Source organism: Mixophyes fleayi, chromosome 2 (assembly GCF_038048845.1).
Source record: "Mixophyes fleayi isolate aMixFle1 chromosome 2, aMixFle1.hap1, whole genome shotgun sequence".
Lineage (NCBI taxonomy): Eukaryota > Metazoa > Chordata > Amphibia > Anura > Limnodynastidae > Mixophyes > Mixophyes fleayi.
The window spans coordinates 95,549,775-95,573,769 of record NC_134403.1 but is presented as its reverse complement, the minus strand read 5'-3'; the positions used below and the strand labels follow the sequence as shown (position 1 = coordinate 95,573,769).

Here is a 23,995-nt window from a genome sequence, read left to right as displayed (position 1 = left end):
GAAAGACTTAGATGTATCATTATATATGTACAAGTAGGACTGTGGCTTACAAGCACAAATTTACTGGATGAACTACAGTAACGTATCCGCACACATGAACAGGAAGGTTTATGATGTACCAGTACACATGTACAAGAAGGACTGTGATGTACCAATACATATGTACAGGAAGGACTGTGGTGCACCAGTACATATGTACAGGGAGGACTGTAATGTGTCACGGTTCTTACGAGGAGACTCGGTAGATGTAGCGAAACCAGGAGATTTGAACAGTTTGGCACTACTCCAACAGGGCGCGGAGTCTAACGAGGAGACGGTGTTCACCAGGAACCGCCGCAAAGCGGTATGGGCTTAGCGGCCTCACCTTGCAGGTCGCGGTCCCTACTAGAGTACTGTACGGAAGTCCCTGGGAAGACTACAGGCAGTAGTACCGTAGGAAGGATGATCGATACACTAAGTAATGGTAATGAAGATAATGCAGATCGGTGTAACTCTGTAAACCACTGTGTGGTGTAAAGTTCAGGAGAATGAGCGTCAGCTCTGAAGACAACTGTAGGGGAGATGTCCAAAGATGAGCGTCAGCTCTGCAGACCACTATGTGGTAAAAGTTCAGGAGAATGAGCGTCAGCTCTAAAGACAAAATGTAGTAAAGATGTCCGAAGATGAGCATCAGCTCTGCAGGCCACTATGTGGCGGAGAGTTCCGTAGAGTGAGCGTCAGCTCTGCAGGCCACTATGTGGCGGAGAGTTCCGTAGAGTGAGCGTCAGCTCTGCAGACCACTATGTGGTAAAAGTTCAGGAGGATGAGCGTCAGCTCTGAAGACAAACGTAATGAAGATGTCCGAAGATGAGTGCCAGCTCTGCAGTCCAGAAAGGAGGTAGATAACTGGAAAGCAACAGGAAGCCACTTCAATCACCAGGAGGTAACACAAAGAACAGGCACTGAAGATAGAGAGGAGGTACCTTTTAAACTTGCCACCAGGACCAATCAGCAGGGAGCATGAGAATTGGAGTCATCGCCGGGTCTGCGCATGCACAGACCCGAATCCAAGATGGCAGAGCCCAGCGGGGAGCGGAGCACCGATGAGAGGTGAGTTTTGCCGGGTGTCAGGTGCGCTGCCTGAACACCCGGCGTGTGATAGTACCCCCCCCTTTAAAGACGGGCACTGCACGTCTACTGCAAGGTTTCAGAGGAAACTTCTTGTGGAATTTATCCAGCAGGTAGGGAGCGTGGATGTCGGAGGCACGAACCCAAGAGCGCTCTTCGGGGCCGAAGCCCTTCCAATCAACGAGGCATTTCACGCCGCCTTTACAATTTTTCGAGTCCAAGATTTGTTTGAGTTCGAACTCCTCCTCTTGATGGACTCCAGGAGTGGTGGAAGGAGCTACCGAAGTAAATCGATTAATCTTCAGAGGTTTTAATAAAGACACATGGAAAGAGTTAACAATACGAAGAGATGCTGGTAATCGTAATTTAAAGCAGACTGGGTTAATAACTTCAGAGATGCTGTATGGGCCATAAAATCGCGGAGCCAATTTCATGCAGGGGACTCTGAGGTGTATATTCTCTATCACCAACCTTGAAGATGGGAAGAAATCGTCGTTTTTTATCCGTGGCCAGTTTGTAGCGTGTAGAAGTTTTCTTAAGGCAAAACCTTACTTGTCTCCAAATGGTGAGGAATTTGCTATATAGAGAATTGGCTGCAGGCACCTGGGTGGGTGGGAGGGACACAAATTCAGGAAGGGACGGATGATGTCCATAGACCACTAAGAAAGGAGATTTAGAAGAGGACTCGTGGAAGGCATTATTGTGGGCAAACTCCGCCCATGGTAGAAGATCAACCCAGTTGTCCTGGTTGGCAGAAGAGAACATCCTGAGGTAAGTCTCCAGATCCTGGTTCACCCTTTCGGTCTGTCCATTGGATTGAGGATGATATCCAGATGATAAACTCAGTTTGATACCCAATAATTTGCAGAGAGCTCTCCAAAACTTTGAAACGAATTGGACACCTCGATCGGAAACTATGTTGAGCGGACAACCATGTAGGCGAAATATCTCCTTAACAAAGTGGACCGCCAGGACTGGAGAGGATGGAAGACCCGGAAGTGCCGTGAAATGGGCCATTTTAGAAAATCGATCCACTACCACCCATATAACAGTACAATTTTTACTAGGTGGGAGATCTGTAATAAAATCCATGCTTATATGGGTCCATGGTTCACGAGGTATGGGTAATGGAAGTAATAAGCCCGCAGGAGACTGGTGTGTGGATTTGTTCTGAGAACAAACGTTACAGGAGGAGACGAAGTCCTTAACGTCCGTATGAAGACTGGGCCACCAATAGTTCCTGGAGATTAATTCAATGGTTTTGCGGGAAACGGTATGTCCAGCGAAGACGGTGGAGTGATAATGTTTCAGCAGCTTGTGGCGAAGACTAGGAGAGACAAAACTTTTCCCAGGTGGAGGTTTAGCGGATTTGAGCTGAGTTGCTAAGACTAGGCATTTAGGGTCTAAAATGGGGTGAACAGAATCCTCCTCTGTGCCTTCATGAGTGGAAAATGCACGAGAAAGGGCATCAGCTCTTTTATTCTTAATGCCAGGTTTGAAAGTAATGCGAAGTTCGAAGCGAGAAAAGAATAATGACCAGCGTGCTTGTCTGGGATTCAAGCACTGAGCGGTTTGAAGGTAGAGTAAGTTTTTGTGGTCCGTGAAGATAGTCACTGGATGCAGGGCTCCCTCGAGAAGATATCGCCATTCAGCTAGTGCCGCTTTGATTGCCAATAACTCTTTATCTCCTATGGTGTAATTTTTCTCAGCCGGGAGGAATTTTCTAGAAAAAAAAGCACACGGATGGAATTGGGCCAGAGGAGATTTCTGTGAGAGAACAGCCCCGATGCCCACATTGCAGGCGTCAATCTCTAGAAAGAACGGAGAGGAGACGTCCGGTTGTTGGAGAATAGGTGCAGAGACAAAAGCTTGTTTCAAGAAGTCAAAGGCCTCGAGAGGAGCTGAAGACCACGATTTAGGGTTGGAACCTTTTCGAGTTAGAGCCACAATAGGTGCCACGATGGCTCTACACGGTTGAGCAAGTGCTGAAGCATGTCCTTAGCAGATGGTTCCACGTTAGATTCCGACATATTAATGACAATGTTTTTTGGCCTGTTTTTACTGTCACGGTTCTTACGAGGAGACTCGGTAGATGTAGCGAAACAAGGAGATTCGAACAGTTTGGCACTACTCCAACAGGGCACGGAGTCTAACGAGGAGACGGTGTTCACCAGGAACCGCCGCAAAGCGGTATGGGCTTAGCGGCGTCACCTTGCAGGTCGCGGTCCCTACTAGAGTACTGTACGGAAGTCCCTGGGAAGACTACAGGCAGTAGTACCGTAGGAAGGATGATCGATACACTAAGTAATGGTAATGAAGATAATGCAGATCGGTGTAACTCTGTAAACCACTGTGTGGTGTAAAGTTCAGGAGAATGAGCGTCAGCTCTGAAGACAACTGTAGGGGAGATGTCCAAAGATGAGCGTCAGCTCTGCAGACCACTATGTGGTAAAAGTTCAGGAGAATGAGCGTCAGCTCTAAAGACAAAATGTAGTAAAGATGTCCGAAGATGAGCGTCAGCTCTGCAGGCCACTATGTGGCGGAGAGTTCCGTAGAGTGAGCATCAGCTCTGCAGGCCACTATGTGGCGAGAGTTTCGTAGAGTGAGCGTCAGCTCTGCAGACCACTATGTGGTAAAAGTTCAGGAGGATGAGCGTCAGCTCTGAAGACAAATGTAGTGAAGATGTCCGAAGATAAGCGTCAGCTCTGCAGGCCACTATGTTGCGGAGAGTTCCGTAGAGTGAGCGTCAGCTCTGCAGGCCACTATGTGGCGGAGAGTTCCGTAGAGTGAGCGTCAGCTCTGCAGACCACTATGTGGTAAAAGTTCAGGAGGATGAGCGTCAGCTCTGAAGACAAACGTAATGAAGATGTCCGAAGATGAGCGTCAGCTCTGCAGTCCAGAAAGGAGGTAGATAACTGGAAAGTAACAGGAAGCCACTTCAATCACCAGGAGGTAACACAAAGAACAGGCACTGAAGATAGAGAGGAGGTGCCTTTTAAACTTGCCGCCAGTGAGAAAGACCAATCAGCAGGGAGCATGAGAATTGGAGTCATCGCCGGGTCTGCGCATGCACAGACCCGAATCCAAGATGGCGGCGCCCAGCGGGGAGCGGAGCGCCGATGAGAGGTGAGCTTTGCTGGGTGTCAGGTGCGCTGCCTGAACACCCGGCGCGTGATATAATGTACTAGTATGCAAGTTCAGGAAGGACTGTTACGTACTGTTAGGAACCCCTCTAGCCGGTACAGCACAACCCGGAGTCTGCTCTGCCAGTCAGGTGTTCACTGGAGCCCCTAGTGGTGGGGACAGACTTGGCCGCAGACTAGCAGAGGGTCGTGAAGTGCATACCGACTAGGGAGAACCCAGGAAAGCGGAGTAAAGTCCAGGCAAGGGTCGAGGGCCGGCAGCAGACAGAGAATCCAATACACAAGCTGGGGTCAAGGGTCACAGGCACGGTAGCTAGGTCCAGTTACAGGCAAGAAGGTCAGGGTCACGAGAAACACGAGCAAGGTCCAAATCCAGGCAAGGGGTCATACACGAGCAATCCAACACGATATCCAAAAGACAGAACAAGGCACGGAGCAGGTCAGCACACTGGCAACAGAAACTATAACCGGCAGTGAGGCTGCAGACCTCACTGCCTTAAATAGAGACAAGGACCAATCAGAGCTTGCCCCCGGGAAACACACAGTTGCAGGCTAATTGCCTGCTATACAGACAGGCCAATCAGGGCTTATCCCTGATGTATACAGGTGCAGGCTAATGCCTGTTAATACAAAGCAGGCTGAACTAAATTTCCTAAAGGCGTGTGCGCGCCCGGCTTCCTAGACTGCCGGGACGACCGCACTACAGAAGCGTCCGACCATTGCCTTGGCAACGGTCAGGAGTTGGGCGGAAGTGACGTCCCGGTTGTCATGGTGATGCCGGGACGTCGGGAAGCACAGTAAGCGAGCCGCGGCGGATGTGAGTATCATACCAGTACATATACAAAGTAAGGACTGTGACGTACCAGTACATATACAGAGGAAGGACTGTGACGTACCAGTACATATACAGAGGAAGGACTGTGATGTACTGGTACATATACAGAGGAAGGACTGTGACGTACCAGTACATATACAGAGGAAGGACTGTGACGTACCAGTACATATACAGAGGAAGGACTGTGACGTACCAGTACATATACAGAGGAAGGACTGTGATGTACTGGTACATATACAGAGGAAGGACTGTGATGTACTGGTACATATACAGAGGAAGGACTGTAAGGTATTGCTACATATTTACAGGAAGGGTTGTGATCTACCAGTACATATATACAGGAAGGATTATGATGTACCAGTACACATGTACAGGAAGGATTATGATGTACCAGTACACATGTACAGGAAGGATTATGATGTACCAGTACACATGTACAGGAAGGATTATGATGTACCAGTACACATGTACAGGAAGGATTATGATGTACCAGTACACATGTACAGGAAGGATTATGATGTACCAGTACACATGTACAGGAAGGATCGCGCCCCTAAATTTATTTTTGTCCTACGTGTAAAATTACAATTCTGTATAATGTAGGTGGACTTTCAAACATACATTTACAGAGATTGTAGATGTTATCTATTGTCACAAATAAATGAATTACACAAGTTTAATATGCTACAGTTTTATTAAATGATCACATGTCATTCCTTGGTAGATCATGAAGCTGTATTTGTTACTTATTTGTCTTTTCATTCATAACTTTGATGGCTTGTCACTTGTCACATTGTCCTTTAAAACAATTAGCAGCAGCCACTTATATCACCAGGTAGGATTGGTGTGTAAGGCTTATATAGAGCCACATTGGCTTAATAGCATCCATTAGCTTATATTAAAATGGATACATTTTATTTCAAAATAATGTTACTCTAAGTTGTTGATGTGCATAATTTAGATTTATTTTTTTTTAAATCAAAATGAGTATTAGCTTTCTAGGCCATTGTTTATAGATCATCTATGGATTGACAACTTTATACGGTTAATACATGATCACAAACCAATCTATCATAGCTTGTCCCTTTGTTTTTTATGTGCACCAGACACGTTTCATTTTACCTGGTAGCTAAAATATGTCAGGTCATTCCTTAAACATAATGATCCAAAGCATGAATAAAGAGTACTGCATTTTGGCCCCAGTAAATTTATATGAGATAAGTACTTTCTGACTATGAATTGAACACTGATTACAGTTTATTTGTAACATCTACTTAGACAAATTAAACTTTGCATCATGCTGTATCAGCACTTATCATACAGTTTTCCAATGGAACATGTTCCTATACTATAGAAAGTGATACTCAATGTAGAAATTCAATAAATGAATTGATGTCATTAGTAATACCGAAATATTGTATTTGTTTCTTATGGGAAATGAGAACAAAAACACATAATAACCAAAATATGATGATGAATGTGGGAAATTGAGCCTGGCCTATTAAACTTACTTTCCAACATTGAATCAATATTTGCAGCGTTGGCTGAATTCTTCTAAAAGTCACAATGTTTAAAGGTTCTGTTCTAAAGTTGACTCCAGAGCCTTTAAACTATATTCTTGAGTTTTCACAGAGTATCCGAATAAAATAATGTAGTATTTACTCTCCTGGAATGTTCACCATCAGTGTTTAGGAAACAACATTTTAAAACATTACATATTTTAACCTTTGTGTTTGCATTATACAGCAATCATTACAGTAAAGTAAAATTAAATATATTCCTGGTTTGAACAACCTAAAAAATACATTATATAATGTATATGTACTGTATAATTTGTATAATAGATGAGTGCTTGGAAAGCAATATAAATGAATTATTACAAATTAAATACTTCACATATAAGTTTTATGTAGAGTTGGACGTATGTCAGTTTTAGTTGCATAAAATATGAATTTTATACTGGGTATGCGCACCAGAAATATGTATGCATGCATCCGTAAGTAGATTTTGTTGCATCTTACAACTACGGCTTCTTAGGCTTGGAGGAGCAGAAAGGGGGAAGAGAGGGACAGGCAGGAATAGGCCAGGTACAGTAAAGGCTTGTTTATGTAAATGCGACTGAAGTAGACCTGGACATTTTGTGTGTGCTGGATGGCTAGTGCAACTAGACGCCATGATGATGATGATGATGATGATAATCAGCAACACTAGCTAGCCGCTTCTGATTGGCTGATTTTGGATTTAAATCTCCTGCTGCTACTACTTATATCATTAGTGTGACTGCTGTAATGTATGAAGTTGTGCCCGTCTATTTACATTACTTTATTGACATTTCCATTTGGACTGTGGCAAGAAATAAGATTCACATTTGATTTTTAAAGCGGGAAAACAGATGTTTAGGTTTAATTTGTATTTGCATTTTGTGTTTGTGTTTAACAATATTTTATATTTACCATGTGACTTTTGCATTTAGTAATAATAGGGTCAAGACACTATTATCCCTTGTGTATATGACACTTCATCACATTATAATATTGTGTACACGTAGGGGAATACGACATTAGCATTTACTACTAGCACCGTCGAGCCATGCCTTAATGCTATCTTTACACTAGCATGGGCATAAGCATACACATTTGTTACTTGATATACACCAGGCGCAAATGCTAGTGACGTACAGTTGGAGGTGCATCCAACTAAGCAAAGGCTCATAAGTGTACTAAACATATACACGTAATTGCATATGTCTTTTCCTGTTAACATTTGCAAAGGAGCCCGCAAATGTAAAGGAAATAGAAACCCCAGTCTGAATCCTTATATGTATTACAATTGTCTGAGATGCTTGGCTGCTATGGGACATATGTGTACGAAGAGACTATCCAAGGATCATGTGATCAGCTCACCTGAGGCACCCTCTTCTGTCAGGTATGCCTGACTTTAAAAGTTTATTTAATTGTAAAGGGTGGTCGGGGATGGACTAAGATGTAACGTTTACACTTTTGCACAGTGACCTTCTATAGATTTTTTGCCTCACAGAGGCACCCTTTTAGTTTTTGGAGGCTGAGTGCGGAAAGGAGGCTGGGTGGACCATCAAGGTGCAATAGTGCAAAATCAATGATATTTTATGGTGTGCTTTGTCAATTACTTAATTTTTTCTTTTATGTGTTTCTCAATGGAGTGATAGTCTCTATCTCCATACTATGATTGCAACGATTAATGTAGTTGTTTTTTAATTTGGCCCCTATGCTCCTTCAGATCACCACATCTTCCTGTGTTTGTCCAGGAAAACCTGTGTTTGTATACAGATATCTGAAAACTTAATAATCAATAACTGTCTACCTGCACAAACTTGCAAGGTGTGGAAAGTGGTTTCTACAAAGGCAAATACAATGATGTTTTCCAAGTAACTGGTGAGCTGCCTTCTGTCACTGACACCACTGCAAAAGGTATGGCAAATCATGCAGTAGGAATACTATAAGTGTATTTCTACATAACTCCATTACAGAGATCCATAGGGAAAATGTATAATACAGAATTACCAGTTGAAGTGACTTGTACACATTGGATGTCTCCAAAACTAAATTCAATATCAATGCTCTAATAAACCTCAGAGCACATAATTAAAGTAAGGAAAATATGATTTATTTATATGATCAAATCTAGCTCTGGTAGCCTGGATATACTGAAGGACACTTGGTGAAACTTAATTGTCTAAGTTAATAGATGTTTAATATGGTATTATCTTGACATTATGAAATATAAATGTGATTTCAAGGTACAGTGTATGCTTCCAAACATGTAAATCACACATAATTAAATTTCAGTAAATGCTGTATGTGACTCTTACTAAACACACACAAACATGCATCCATGCGCCTCCACAAACCTGTTGCATGCAGCCTATATTAAGAGGTAATTGATTGATTTCCCTCTAAAAGGCTGTTCACACTGATACCAGTGCTCATATATCATACACTGATACACTTCAAGGATATTACTGATCACAAGCATACTTGCTTTTGTTAGCATATCTTGCACCAGATTGATCAAAGTTAAAGTCTGACTGTTTGCTTTGGGTTCCATTCTTTATATAATCATAGATATTTTTTTTTATATGCACCTCTTGACAGTGTTTATACTCTACATTAGACTTTGTCCACCAGACAATTAGATGTTTATGAAGAGTCTTGTCTGTGAGAGTCTGTGCATAATTATGATTATGATAAAATGTGTAGTAATATCATATATGTAGTAACATAATATAATGTAAACTGTTTGGTACCTGAAACAAACTTCTTATAGAATATTTTGAGGTTTAAAATGAAAGATGTTGTCAATGCTATTATTTTTATTCATATATAAAGTCTACCATGCTTGTTCATCTCAAATCTCTTTATTTACCTGCTTCCCATGCATTGGTGGTTTTTGCTAAGCAACAGAATTAACAATATTGCTGCCATGTTACTTAAATGGATTTTACTAACATTTTCATAACAGTACATCACTCCAATACAATGAAACAAAAAAAGGATAATGGAATGCAATGTGATGTTTTGTATTATTATGTATATATGTTTTCTTAATGGTTTTTCTGTTATGGTGTTTATAAATACCCTTAAAAAATAAAATGTTTAAACATATACTCTTACAACAGCATGGACACCTATTAAAAGATGCTTAAAATCAACTGTGGCAAAGATAGATAGATAGATAGATAGATAGATAGATAGATAGATAGATAGATAGATAGATAGATAAAATGGTCAAAGTGGAACATTAGAAGTGGCGGTATAGAAAATGTACGTGAATCAAACTTGATAATTTTACAACTAAGGCAGTATGAGAAGTGGCGGTATAGCATACCACCAGATGCCAGCCCACTGTGACCACTGTGTGTGTGTGTGTATGTGTATGTGTGTGTGTGTGTGTGTGTTGATATATAGATATATATTTACAGTGTGTGTATATATATATATATATATATATATATATATATATATACACTCTTGTATGCATATGTTGTGCAATGTGATTGAAGATTATATACATCTCACTTCAACCACCAATGTGTGGAACAGCTCAATGCAAAGTTAGAAGATGTGTGCCTGTTGTCATGTACAATATAATAATAATCATTTCTCCTTTACAATGCATTAAGGGGATATTCAAAGTCTCTGTACATACAGGTGCATTTAATCCTGAACCATACTAAAATTAGCTGTGTAATCTTATCTGACAACTTTTACACTATACAATATTAAGGAAACTAGGTAACATTGTGTTTTACAATCAGTATTCAGGACTAATACGTATGGATTATAATCTTGCTGTCTTCAGAAGAGCGCAGGTAATTGTGCAGCAGTAAAGATATACTAACTGCTACTATTGAGAGATAAATCTAGAGCTCAATCTATTCCTCACAACAGCTATGTACAGATAATCCATCAACGCGACACCTACACACAGGCACTACACAGGAGCACGCCGTAAACAGTATATTTCTCCTGACAACAGTGGAGGAATTTCACCAGCATCTACACTTCACATTGGTACAGTGTTTCAGCACCATCCGTCAGGGACAGCAGCAATTAAATGCACGCGATCCTTCAGACATACCAGACTTCCAAGTATACACAAATATTGTACACGGGCACTATGTACAGCTACTGTAAGTACTCAGCATCTATGCACAGGCACTTTCAATAGTCAAACATAAATATCTTCCATGTACTCTTGTCTCTACTCTATTACAGATAGCAATAGACAGGAGCTACACAAACATCACCTAAAATCAGATACTCAAAGTTCTCTTTCGCTACCTAACTCCAATACGGACATCAGAAACCGTATTTGTGTGTGTCTGTATGTGTATGTGTATATACATACATACATATATATATATATATATATATATATATATATACAAATACATATATATATATATATATATATATATATATATATATATATATATACATATTTATTCATGGTACAGGTGACTTTAACATACTGCCTATGCCCCCCAGCGCTAACAATAGTAAAATGCATCTATCGTGCCAATGTAAACAAATCCTCTCTCCACCACCACATCAAGAAAACTTAATGTAATTGCTTTCCAGATTAAAGCACATTTGCCCCGCAGTTTTGTTTTGCATGCAAATTAAATTATGAATCCCATTATGAATGCTCTGAAAATCACATCTTACATAACAAGCTAAAGCTAGCAGAGTACCAGGGCAGCCAGATAAGCAATGAATCAATAGTACAGTCGAGCAAAAAACAAGAGAGAAGGAAGACAATCCGTTTGTTTAGATGTATATTATGAATATAACATTATGTTCTCTTGGCTCGCACTGCTGTCCAAACTCACCTTTGAGTTTTGTGTCGGGTTAACCACGCAGACCAATTGTCCAGCTGAGGAGAAGACTCTTTTTGCCTGATAATGCTGAAACCTCAGGTGGATAAGATCTAACACTGCCCCAAAACACTGAGTAAAGAAAAGCATCACAACTTTCTTCCTCTTCCCCTGTGTTATTCAGGGCTATGGAAACAGCCTGTCAGTCCTGTAGACGTAGAGAGGAGTGTAGCGGTGTGTGAGCACTACACTCCTGCACAGCCTAGCATGCCTTCATATTTATCATCAAAATAAGATGGTTAGAATCTTGCAGCAGTCGGCTGACCAATCAAAAGAGCAGGAATGTTATCCTTGAGGACCACCGCCAGCCAATAACAAATGCCTCCCCCTACTGAAGCTCCCTGATGAATAGAGGTAGTGCTAGGGAATGTACTATTGCACATTACCATACATCAGCGCATCACATTAATCTTTCCATTACAGACCCAGCGTTACAAGAGAAGCCTGCAACAAATGTGATTGCCTAATGTCTTCATTTAATAATTGACTCACTTCATTCTGTAAGGTCTCTTTAGCATCAGGGGGGGGGGGGGGAATCCAGGCATTAAAAAATAAAGCAAGTAAAAGTTAAGCGATTCGGCTGTGGTTTACACTTCTTAAAAGCAGCTGTGGGGGAATTATAACATTTATGATGGGAATTTTATAGCACTACTGAATTAGATTTATATTTCCTATTATACTTGCTGTGATCTTCATGATGACCTGCCACTCTTATTTCAAACGGCTCTGGAGAAAATTGCAGCCCATGCAAACAGAGAGTATTCACTGTACACCGACAAGGGCACAGGGATAATATGCAGAGAGCGTAGCAACATCTAACGTACAGTTTTGCATCTAAAAATATCCCTCGCATGATATGTGATTAATGCATGAACGCAGAGCACTGAAAGTCACGGAGAGGGGTCTTACGGATGAAATACAAACACCACTGATTTGCATACTGGCAAGCAACAAATCGCTTTTTAAATACTGCATTGTTCTAGTTGTTAAGACAGGTTCGTGGGTGGAGACAATACAATTTGCTTTAATTTATTACTAATAAACTCTAACTGGAAATAGCTGCACTGGAGATAAAACACTTAATACAGGGACAAGCTCAGGATGTTGATGGTCGAGATTCCAACTTTGCCTGTCACCCACATATTTATATTCTTTGTGCATGCGCCTACTCTAATAGATAGGGAGATAGGGCATATTCTGCTCTGGAAAACCATACAGATTACATTGCCTGCCAAATGGGAGCTGTGCTTTATTGTTGTACCACAACTAACACAAATAGACATTTGAAACTACATAAGTAAGATTGCTTTCATTGTGCTGAAAGCAATGTGGTGTTTATGGTGGGAGAATGAAATTATGTAAGAACTGTATTGGACAAGTGTTGCAGACACAGAAAGCCCTTGATATAGAATGTTCCTAATGTCACTCTGTGCTATAGGCTTAGAAAAACAAGTGGAATATCTGTAGCTATTGAGCAGTTTTATGTTTACACTTTACTGTTCATCTAATTATTAATGCAGTAAATGTAATCTATGCAGATAATCATGCACGTTACGGAGCACACCCCTTGTAATTCATTTTAATATCCGATGACTGTAATTAAATATCATTTTTGTGATCTAGGCATGATTACACTTTTATATTAGTACATGTAGGCAGATATGTAAAGCAATGCCCATGCACTGATCAACACATCACCCACAGCAAAAAATAATTCTCAGCATCATCATCATCATCATCGTTTATTTATGTGGAGCCACAAATTCTGGAGCACTTTACAAACAACATGCAGAAAAGACTGGGCTTCACGCAAACAATTGCAGGTATGAGCATGAATCCAGGACATGTACGTGTATAAACAGCAAAGAACCAACACAAATTTCAGCAATAAACCTGGGGGTAAATTTATTAAGCTGCGAGTTTGAAAAAGTGGAGATATTGCCTATAGCAACCAATCAGATTCTAGTTATTTATTTATTACAATCTACAAAATGGCAGTGAGAATCTGATTGGTTGCTATAGGCAACATCTCCACTTATTCAAACACACAGCATGGTAAATTTACCCCCTGGTGTGTACAAGGTAGTTGGACAGTGAGGACCTCATTTAGAGTCGGACGCAAAGTCCATCTAAGACGTGTAGGAGTGGGAGTGTGCCGCAGCTTGGTAGGGTATTACGAGTAGCATGCAAACCCAGTTGCATCCCACTCATAATACCCTACCAAGCTTCGAGCAGTCTGTGCAGCTTGATAACTACTTGCGACACCTAATTTCTGCCGCACAGTTTTAGCCCTTTTTTGATGCATGTTGCATCTGCGCCTTATTGCGTCTAGGAGATTTACTTACAGGTCCCACCTTCACAATTCTGTGCTCCGCCCTTTGCTTCGTAGCAAGCAGCAAGCTGTCGCAAGTGTTAATTGCGTCCAAGATGCAGGCTGATATAGTGCTTGCTGCACATGCGTGATAGTGGTTTTTTGGTCCTTGCGCCTAAAACGGACTTTGCGTCCGACTCTAAATGAGGCCCTGAATGAACAAGAAATATAAGGTAGACAAAACTGCTCCTTCGACAAAGTTGTCATCTTGCTGCTCAATAAAATAGGTAACCTTTTGAAACTAGATTTGTTGGGTGCAAAATCACTCACATTACATGACATTGGATAAAGGCAGCTTTTCCTTAGCACTCCTCTACTTTACTGCTTTGGAAATAACACTCAGTGAAAGTTTTCAGAGAAATGAGTGCAGCAACTCTAAATATATAACCTTATATTAATGGGATTACTTCAAGCAACTTTGTGCTTTTTATTAAACCAACCAAGTATTTTAATGATATGCCAGAAGTGGCACTTTTCCGACAAATGAGCTAGATGTAATTTGCAGAGTGCTGTAATACATTTTCCTTCATTACTGTTACTTATATTTCAGAAGAGCCAATTACAAAAATGGAGCATAGCCATTTAACCAGAGTAACCTGATTAATCCTGAGCAGAGGACAATCTAGGGCAAATCAGGTCAGTTTTCATGTATGCTTTGCTTTGCTTTGCTGTGCTATGATTCCCGCACGACTAGACTATCAGCAAGGCCATTTACGTATACTAACTTAGCAGTTGGTTACTGTGGAATTACAGAAAAGTCTATTTATAAGGCATATTTTGTCTCTCGGAGTAAACACATTTAATGTACTTTAGGCTGTATCTAAAATACAAGCCTCTTATAAGCATTTAGATGTTCATGGTATACTCAATAAATCAAAGTCTACTTCCTCTGATGTAATTGTCTGTACCTAGGAATTTGAATGGAAAAATGTATGTTTCTAGTGTTTTGGTAAAATAGAATATTCTGAGTTCATCTTAAGAGATACATCCACTTATTGCTTGCTACATAAATATATGTAATTGTTCAAGTTTTATATTTTTACCAATGTGCGCAGCATATACTATATATTACTATATATTATCAATACCACACAGATCACCATGTAAATCTTAAAGGCTTATCCATGCATTTCAGAGCCAAAAATATGGCAGGTGGAAGCAGTGGAGTGGCTAAATGTTCCTGGACAATGGTTCAAATTCTAAGCAGAGGCCCCTGTATAATCTCCTCCTCCTCATCATCATCACCATTTATTTATAGTGCCACTAATTCTGCAGCACTGTACAGAGAACTCACTCACATCAGTCCCTGCCCCATTGGGGCTTACAGTCTAAATTCCCTAACAGACATACAGACAGAGAGACACACAGACTAGGGTCAATTTGTTAGCAGCCTACCAGTATGTTTTTGGAGTGTGGGAGGAACCCGGAGCACCCGGAGGAAACCCATGCAAACACGGGGAGAACATACAAACTCCACACAGATAAGGCCATGGTCGGGAATTGAACTCTTGACCCCAGTGCTGTAAGGCAGAAGTGCTAACCACTACGCCACCATGCTGCCTCATTATTAATAGCACCTACTACACATATAGAAACACCACACATTGCATTTTTGCTCCAGTTGCCTGTATGCCTTTCTAGAAATATGTCTTTTGTTTGTCTCAGCTCATACCTATATCCAAGTCAACAAGAATTCCTCTCCATTATCCTTCTTGTCCCTTGCTTGTCACCTTTATGTGTTCCCCCATTGGGGTCTATTTATGAAGCAGTACAATGGTCCAAAAGTACCCTTACCGTGACTCCACCGTAAATATAAGTATACTTCAAACTTATGAACGTTGCATCGTAGTAGATATTGTGGATATCTGCTGCTTTGCATTTCATTTTGTTTTTCTGTGCAGTCCCCCTAAAAGTGTGTGGGGACTGCTCCTTAATGTGATTCAAAAAGACAAATTTTCTGAATCTTGTTATGTTAATGTACGCGCGTACATAATCGTATGTGAAGCTTTTCATACCTTTTCATTACTGTCCAGCTCTGCTCAGAAGGGCAGAGCTGGACAGCGCATGTGTGGAGGGATCATGTGATCCCTCCCTGTCTCACTGACTGTACTATTCTCTGTGCGCGTACCGGGTGGCTTCGATCGACGCATGCGCACAGAAAGGGAAAGGAGAAACGCAGAGGACACGCAGGATCGCATTACGAAGACGCTGTGGTAAGTCCATTTTTTTTTAACAGGAACAGCAGTTTATCAGAACTGCTGTTCCTGTGTAGGTTTATTCATAAATATGAGAAAGAGTTCAATCTTTATTAATGCGATAAGGATTAAAAACCTTTTTTCATGTTTTGTGGTCCTTGCTAAATAAGCTCCATTGATTCTTGCCTGCCAGTCTCATACCTGTCCTCATTTGAGTCTTGACCTTCTTGTTTGTCTCGTCTTTTTCTTCCCCTGTCCCCCACATACACGTTTGCCCCCTCCTTATTCATTATTTTCCCCTTGTCTTCCATATCTTATTTCAGCTTTATTTTTCTTTGCCGGGACACCATAACCACCAGTGCAGCCTGGTACACATGGAAGACTTTTTAGTTCTCAGTTTCAGAGGGAGCTCTTTGTGGTGATACCATCGCACATTATGCCTGATCTAAAGAGCCTCTTATAACTGAGGAGCAATTTGTGCTCATGCTACCAGGGTGAAAAGGAGGATTAAAAAGAAAGCAACCCTGATATTTGTCACAGGATGACTTAATGGCCCTTGGACCCAACTAATGTCACCAGGGGCGCAGAGAGGGGAGCGGGTACTAATTACCTGGGCTCAGACATGCCAGTATGCCCGGTGCCCGCACTGCAGACCAGTGGTTTTTTTCTTTTTGCTTCAGAATTTTTTCACTTTATTGTCTCCTGGTAGGGGGCGCCGGCTGCCACGGTCGGGCATGGGGGGCTTTGAGCTGTGAGTCACAGTCTGTGATCACACCTATAAGGACCAACAGTCATCAGGCTGTTAACCTCCAAGTGCAGACTCATTGCTCTCTGTAAGAAATTACACAGCTATACTGGGAATTGTAAGGTAATTTGGCCAGCCTACCAATGATCTTATATTGTAGTTAAATGGTCCCGAGTCTAGCATTGTAAGGGCAATTCATTTCTTAAGAAAATTGGTGGTTACTTGGTTTAATTAAATGATTAATTAGACCTGAGTAGGAGCACATAAACTTGCAGCAGATGTTGGGTTATTGATGTCTGGATATAAATATTACTAGGGACATTAAATAATATGAGACTCTTATTTGTTGCCTAGCAGATTTAATCTATGTAAAATGATATTGATGTCTAAGACACTCTGTATATTGCTAAATGCTCCTATCTGGATTATGAGTATAAATTTGAAAAATTGGACCAGCTTGTTTGAACCTCAATAAGGAGATGTGGAGCTTCAAGAATATACTATGGTCAGTCACTTTAGAATTGCAGTCTCTGGGCCCGATTAAAGCAAGCAAAGCAAAAAAAAACTTAAATTTGCTCCCGGACAAACCATGTTACAATGCAAGGGGTGCAAATTAGTTTATTATTTTGCATGTAAGGAAAATATTGTCTGGTTTTTCATGTAGCACAAAAATAGTTTTATTTTTACACTGAAATTTAAAGTTGATCTAGGACATACCCTCCCCCAACTATAAATCTGATCCCACATTTTAGATTTATCTTCCCCTCCAATTTGGCTGTTTCATTTTAACATCTACATATGTTCCACTGCTGCTTATAGGTCACTGTCCCGCTGTCCTGAAAGTCAAGACTGCTGGGACATATGTCATCCTTCGGTGAGCCGGCGCTGCACACTTCCGCCAATGGTATTCGCAGCAATGCAGGGTTTTTTCTGTAGGGGGGGTGGCCTAGTACTTCTCACCTGCTAGGCATGCCCCCAATGAAGCAAAGCCATGTCCCCAATGGTATGGCCACACCCCCTCTCGCCGCGTACCGCCGCTGTCAACTGTAATGGGGGCCCCGTGAAGTTGCTGTACCAGGACCGAGAATTTATCTTGGCGGCCCTGATTGTTACTACAAGTACTGTGCAGGTTGCTAGGCCACTTGGTGTTTTTGATTAATTAAAGAAAAAAAAACAAGTCAGATATGTCTGTGGCGTTTGACATATATATCCAGTAATCAAATGGTCCTGTAAATACAAGCTTATCAGATTGTATGTATAAATTATGTCTTTGATGTGTAGGCGCATTCCAAATAATTTCATGTTATAAAGGGGTAAAACAGAATCAAAACAATTCATTTCATCAATATGGCTAAAAACAGACTCCATACCAACACTTAATAAAATAACTATCATGTGTTTTGAACACTCAAGTGTTCAAAAAGTATATACAGTTTACTGTAAACTAAAAATATTAAAATCAGAAGTTCAACACCCATCATTTTATAGCCACTTACCATGTACATATTCAGCTATACTTATTACTGAAATTATAGCTTCCTAGCATGTTCTATTGTAACTAGCAGTAGGGCGGACAGCCCTTTCCATCAGGCACCAACTGAAACCAAAAATGAACTATATTTATTTTTAAAAGAATAGAAAAACTACAGTCGAGTATGGCAGAAAGTATTTTCATTGCAATGAAGTGAATGTGTTCATTTCCTTTAGTCCTCTTCTTTTTGTTAGCCATGTTAATATTTAATAAGTAATAGCAGGGTTTCTAATATACATATAGCAATGCTTAAACATTTCTGCATCTCAGCCAGTGGGTGTAGTCTTCTCTAATGCTCAAGGCTAAATATAGAGGAAGGGCATATTATGCTCTATGGGGATACAGTGGAATGTTCCACTCACTGTGTCAGATTTTAGGTTGACAATCCAAGGTTAGTATTTAATGCTGGATAAGCTAGTGATTCCTTGATGTAGGATAAGTCGAGGCTTGCAGTGGAAGCCTACGGTACCTACCTGTAAGTTTTGCTTTCATTTTAGTATTTATACATATGATCCAATTTTTGTATTCTCATTGATTAGAGGGAGGACCTGCCTATTAGCAGGAGCACCTAGTAAGTGATGGATGGCTCACACATATATTTGCAAATATATGCAATCAAGACTTCTTCTTTTATTACTATTTAGGAGACAATGCAGGGGAATCCTGTTGTATGTTTCTGTCTAATTAATTGCCCTTTCCCTTAATTGCACTTTTTGCTAGTTATAAATTGATTGAGCACATTTTCTTTTTTCTTTTTGCATCTTCCAATGTTCTGTGACATTCTGTGTATCAAAAACAGTGCAAAATGGTTTTATATGATGATTACTAGAGATGTGTGAAATCCCAGAAAAAATTTGCACTAATCAAGTTTCGTGGTTGAACAGGGCTCGTCACAGAGGTGCAGAGTTCTGGTGATAAAATCTTCTGGGCCTGCTTTTGTTTGTTATTATCCTCAATGCCATTACGCATCACATTTCACTGAATTTATAGTCTTTGAATAGAGCTGATATAATGCCAGTTAATTCATTCTGCTGAGTGGTGTAGTTGGGATAGGGGAACATTTAAGAGAAAATTTTGCCTGCGAAATGTGCAAAATTTATTCAAATATGGAATTGGTTAAATATTTTAAGGATCAGTCTTCAAAATTTCCCTAATCTCAACATGAGGAGGAGGACAACAACTGTTTAATCCATCTTCAGGGCTCTTGCTGGTTGGAAGCTTCTTGTGAAAAATGCAGTAGATCCAGACAATATTCTATCTGGTGTTCTATACCCTTGTCCCACACAGGGGGGTATATTTACTAAACTGTGGGTTTGATAAAGGGGAGATGTTACCTATAGCAACCAGTCAGATTCTAGCTATCATTTATTTACTACATTCTACAAAATGACAGCGAGAATCTGATTGGTTGCTATAGGCAACATCTCCACTTTTTCAAACCCGCATTTTAGTATATCTAGTCCATGCTGTCTGTGTCACCCCAAGACAAGCTAATCCAATTGCAAAGTAAAATTAAACTATCTTTATTGGAATTTCACCAATGGGTGTCTGTTATCTATTCTTATAGAGTTCCTTCCCTAGTGGCCACTCCATCAAGTAAATAGTTATTAAAAGTTACACATCATATATAAGAAAAGCAAGCATACAAGTTTATTTATTAATATTATTGTTGATTTGAATGCACTTTGTGGCACAGTGCGGCTTGCTTAAAATAGGAACATACAAGGTACAAAATGAATGCAGATGTGAAAACAAAGAGTAGAGAGGTAGAAAGGGCCCTGCTTGTGAGAGAGCTTAGCAATCTAGTGGGAAAACAGCACAGATGAGACAAGTGGAGGGAATGTAGAGATTGTAACAGTGACAAGGGTGTACCAGTAGTATGGGTGGGAGTAAGGCAGGCTCCAGTAAAAAGGTTGGTTTTCAGAAAACATTGAATGATTTAAAGGCTGGGGAGAGTCTGATTGGGCATGTTAGGGTATTTCATGGTGGTTAGCAGCATTGGAGAAGTCTTGTAGGTGGTAATGAGAAATGGCGAGGCACAAGTCAGGGCAGATGTAAGATAGCATTTTTTGAGATGACATTTGGGACATTTAAAGTAGTGATGTTGTTGTGGGCTTTGAAGGTGTGGTTGGGTAACTTGAATTGTAGCCTGGATGATGTAAGGAGCCGATGTACGGATTTGCCGATTAGTGCACTGAATGTGGAGTGGCGAGTGAGGAAGATTAGTGTTACTGCCATATTTACAGGTTGAAGCAGAGACAATTGGTTGGGTTGAATGTCAGAAAGAAGGAGGTTGCAGACTTGTGAATGACAACAACAAGTGTGAATTTAAAAATAAACAGTTTGTGAATTATTAACACAGAAGCTGACTGCACAGAGCTGAGATACCTTCTCTCCCCCGTTTTGGGATTGTGGAGAGAGAATCTGGTGCTGCTTTGTTGGGAGGTTTTATTCTAGAGTTGCAGGAGCCCATGGAGTAACACCACCACAATTTTGCTGGTTGGGTTGGGAGGCTAGTAAGTAAATATACTTGTAAATGAACATATTCTTTATGAGTAAAGATTATTTACACATGTAAATAGGATTTATTAAACAAAAAAGAATGTATTTCATATTGTTAGGCTGCCGGTCTAGTAATAAACTTACAGAACTAGCTGTAGAGGTCATTTGTACTAAGCCCACTCTCTCACCAGAGTGTTAATATATGACCTGGATCACTATGATTTCGGCACAAGCACATACACCGATTAGTCACAACATTAAAACCACCAGCCTAATATTGTGTAGGTCGTCCTCCTGCTACCACAACAGCTCTGACCCGTAGAGGCATGGACTCCACAAGACCTCTGAAGGTGTCCTGTGGTATCTGGCACCAAGACATTAGCAGCAGATCTTTAAGTCCTGTAAGTTGTGAGGTGGGGCCTCCATGGCTCAGACATATTTTTGATCAAGTGAACACCTTGAACTCTTTCTCATGTTCCTCAAACCATTCATGAACAAGTTTTGCAGTGTGGCAGGGTGCATTATCCTGCTCAAAGAGGCCACTGCCATCAAGGAATAACGTTGCCATGAAGAGGTATACTTGGTCTGCAACAATGTTTTGGTAGGTGGTATGTGTCAAAGTAACATCCACATGAATGCCAGGACCCAAGGTTTCCCAGCAGCACATTGCCCAGAGCATCTGCCTCCACCAGCTTGCCTTCTTTCCTTAGTGCATCCTGGTGCCATCATTTTCCCAGGTAAATGATGCTCATGCACCCACACATCCACATGATGTAAAAGAAAATGTGATTCATCAGACCAGGCCACCTTCTTCCATTGCTCCATTGTCCAGTTCTGACTCTTTCGCTGATAGACAGGGGCCAGCATGGCCACTCTGACGGGTCTGTGGCTACGCAGCAACTGTGCGTTCTGACACCTTTCTATTATATCCAGCACTAGCTTTTACAGCAATTTGTGCTGCAATAGCAGTTCTGTGGGATTGGGCCAGACGGGCTAGTTGTCGCTCCTCACACGCATCAATGAGCTTTGGGCGCACATAATCCTGTCACCGGTTGACTGCTTGTCCTACTTTGGGCCATTTTTGGTAGGTATTAACCACGGCAGCTTTTGCATTCTTGTTTGTACTATCTGGGCATCCGTCCATACAGGAAGTGACAGAAGGAATTGTGCGGTTCACCTGCGTTCCACCTCAGACGGCACGAGCTGTACTCACAGCCGAATACCATCTGGAACTACTTGTATTCACTTCTACACATCGCGCCTCAGATTGGGAAGTCAGCATTCCGCTGACACCGTGGAGAGGAAATTTCGAGTGCATACAGGGAAAGAGCAGGGTAAGACCATATTGGAAATTACTGACTCGTTATTTTTACTATATTGTCTCAAAAGGGCTATAAACATCTTCACATACATTTCAGTGCCATATTATATGCTTTAGTTCTCCGTGCGCTGATCACTTTTTTGTATTGAATGTATATATTTTTTCAGCAGCAGGAGTTCTCGCATTAGGAGAAGCGCCGATAATCCCACTTTGCATTAACCACTGCATACCAGGAAAACCCTATGGGACCTGCCGTACCTGTCTAGCCTTTGCAATTTTGACCTTGTAAAAGTCGCTCAGATCCTTATGCTAGCCTATTTTTCCTGCTTCCAACAAATCAACTTCAAGAACTGACTGGTTACTTGCTGCCTAATAATAACTTCTAGACAGGTGTCATTGTAACAAGATAATCAATGTTATTCACTTCCCTTGTCATTGGTTTTAATGTTGTGGCTGCTCAGTGTACGTTTACTGCCAGTTTGAATCCAACATGCTGCTCAGGAATCCACATGCACAGAAATTGGGTTGTCACCAGTAAGCCCTGTTTTTTGTTACATGCAGCAATAGGTCTTACTGGTCAGGCTGTCATGGATTAAAGAGATTTCTATAAGTGTAGCGACAACGTTTATACTTATGTCTGTAAGAAATTATGCAACCCTCTAAGGCATTAACATTTGATCTTATTGTAGTAACCTTAAATGCATAGAATAGAGAACATGGCAATTATATCCAAGTTCAACTCTGGATAAACATAAGTGAGACTTAATGTAATTAACAAGAAGACATTTATGTGTACTGATAAGAGAACTGATTTCTCAGATAAATGTTATATTTGCATAAGTTAAAGTTATTCTATTTAAGCTACAACTATATATACAACTCTGTCACAATATATATATATATATATATTGTGACAGAAGCTCTGGGCAAGAGGTAAATGACAGGTACATAAGTCCCAGGTTCCTGTCATTTGTATTTTAAACACCAGGGAGATTGTTTCTGAGGAAAAGCTTCTCATTTGGTTTCTCAGCTTCAGGACTAGCTGGCAACGGGTCCCTTGTGTTTTGTATGGAGAGAGTAGGATGGGCTCCATACCAAAGGCTCAGTCTGGGTCTTTGGCTCTGCAGACTCCCAGCAGAGTAATCAGGAGACACACCTGTGAGGGAGTTATAATAGGCTCCAGCCCTGATCTCTCACTGTCTGGGGAGGAGATCAGGGGCCTCCTGAGAAAAGCTGCAGTTTATGCTGTGAGTTCCACTTGTTTGATTTAAAGTGGGGGACATTAGACCCCTCATTCTAGAGAGTGTACTACACTGTGTTAGCTAGCAGCCAGACGGGCTGTTTTGTTTTGTTATGTGTTGCAAGTTGGTGAATAAAACTAGCTGAGGTTATTAACCTGAAACGTTGGACTTATGTGATTTCTCTGGCTGAAGTGCAACCGTCCACCCCAGAGGACAGCGACCCAGATACAATTTTACTACAATATATATATAGAGTACAGTACAAAAGTTGTATGCAGGTGTTGAAAAAATGCTGCAAAGTAATAATGCTTTCAAAAATAGAAATGTTAATGGCTTATTTTTTATCAATTAACAAAATGCAAAGTGAATGATCAGAAAAAAAACTGAAATCAAATCAATAATTGGTGTGACCACCCTTTGGCTTCAAAACAGCTTCAATGCATCAATTCCCCTAGGTATACTTGCACACAGTTTTTGAAGGAACTTGACAGGGAGGTTGTTCCAAACACTTCTGTGGATGTAGGCCTACTCAAATCTTTCTGTCTCTACATGCAACCCCAGACAGACTAGATGATATTGAGATCAGGGT

The 23,995-nt window shown here is 40.8% G+C and overlaps 1 protein-coding gene across 1 annotated transcript in view; it reads right to left on the bottom strand.

Moving 5' to 3' along the window:
• Positions 1–12,107, bottom strand: part of SIAH3 (siah E3 ubiquitin protein ligase family member 3) — a 64,573-nt gene extending 52,466 nt beyond the window's left edge. The window contains exon 1 of the mRNA XM_075199730.1: positions 11,456–12,107. Within this exon, the coding sequence (XP_075055831.1) occupies positions 11,456–11,590 (135 nt within the window). The 5' untranslated portion in view covers positions 11,591–12,107. The remainder of the gene's footprint in view (positions 1–11,455) is intronic.
• Positions 12,108–23,995: the final 11,888 nt, after the last annotated feature.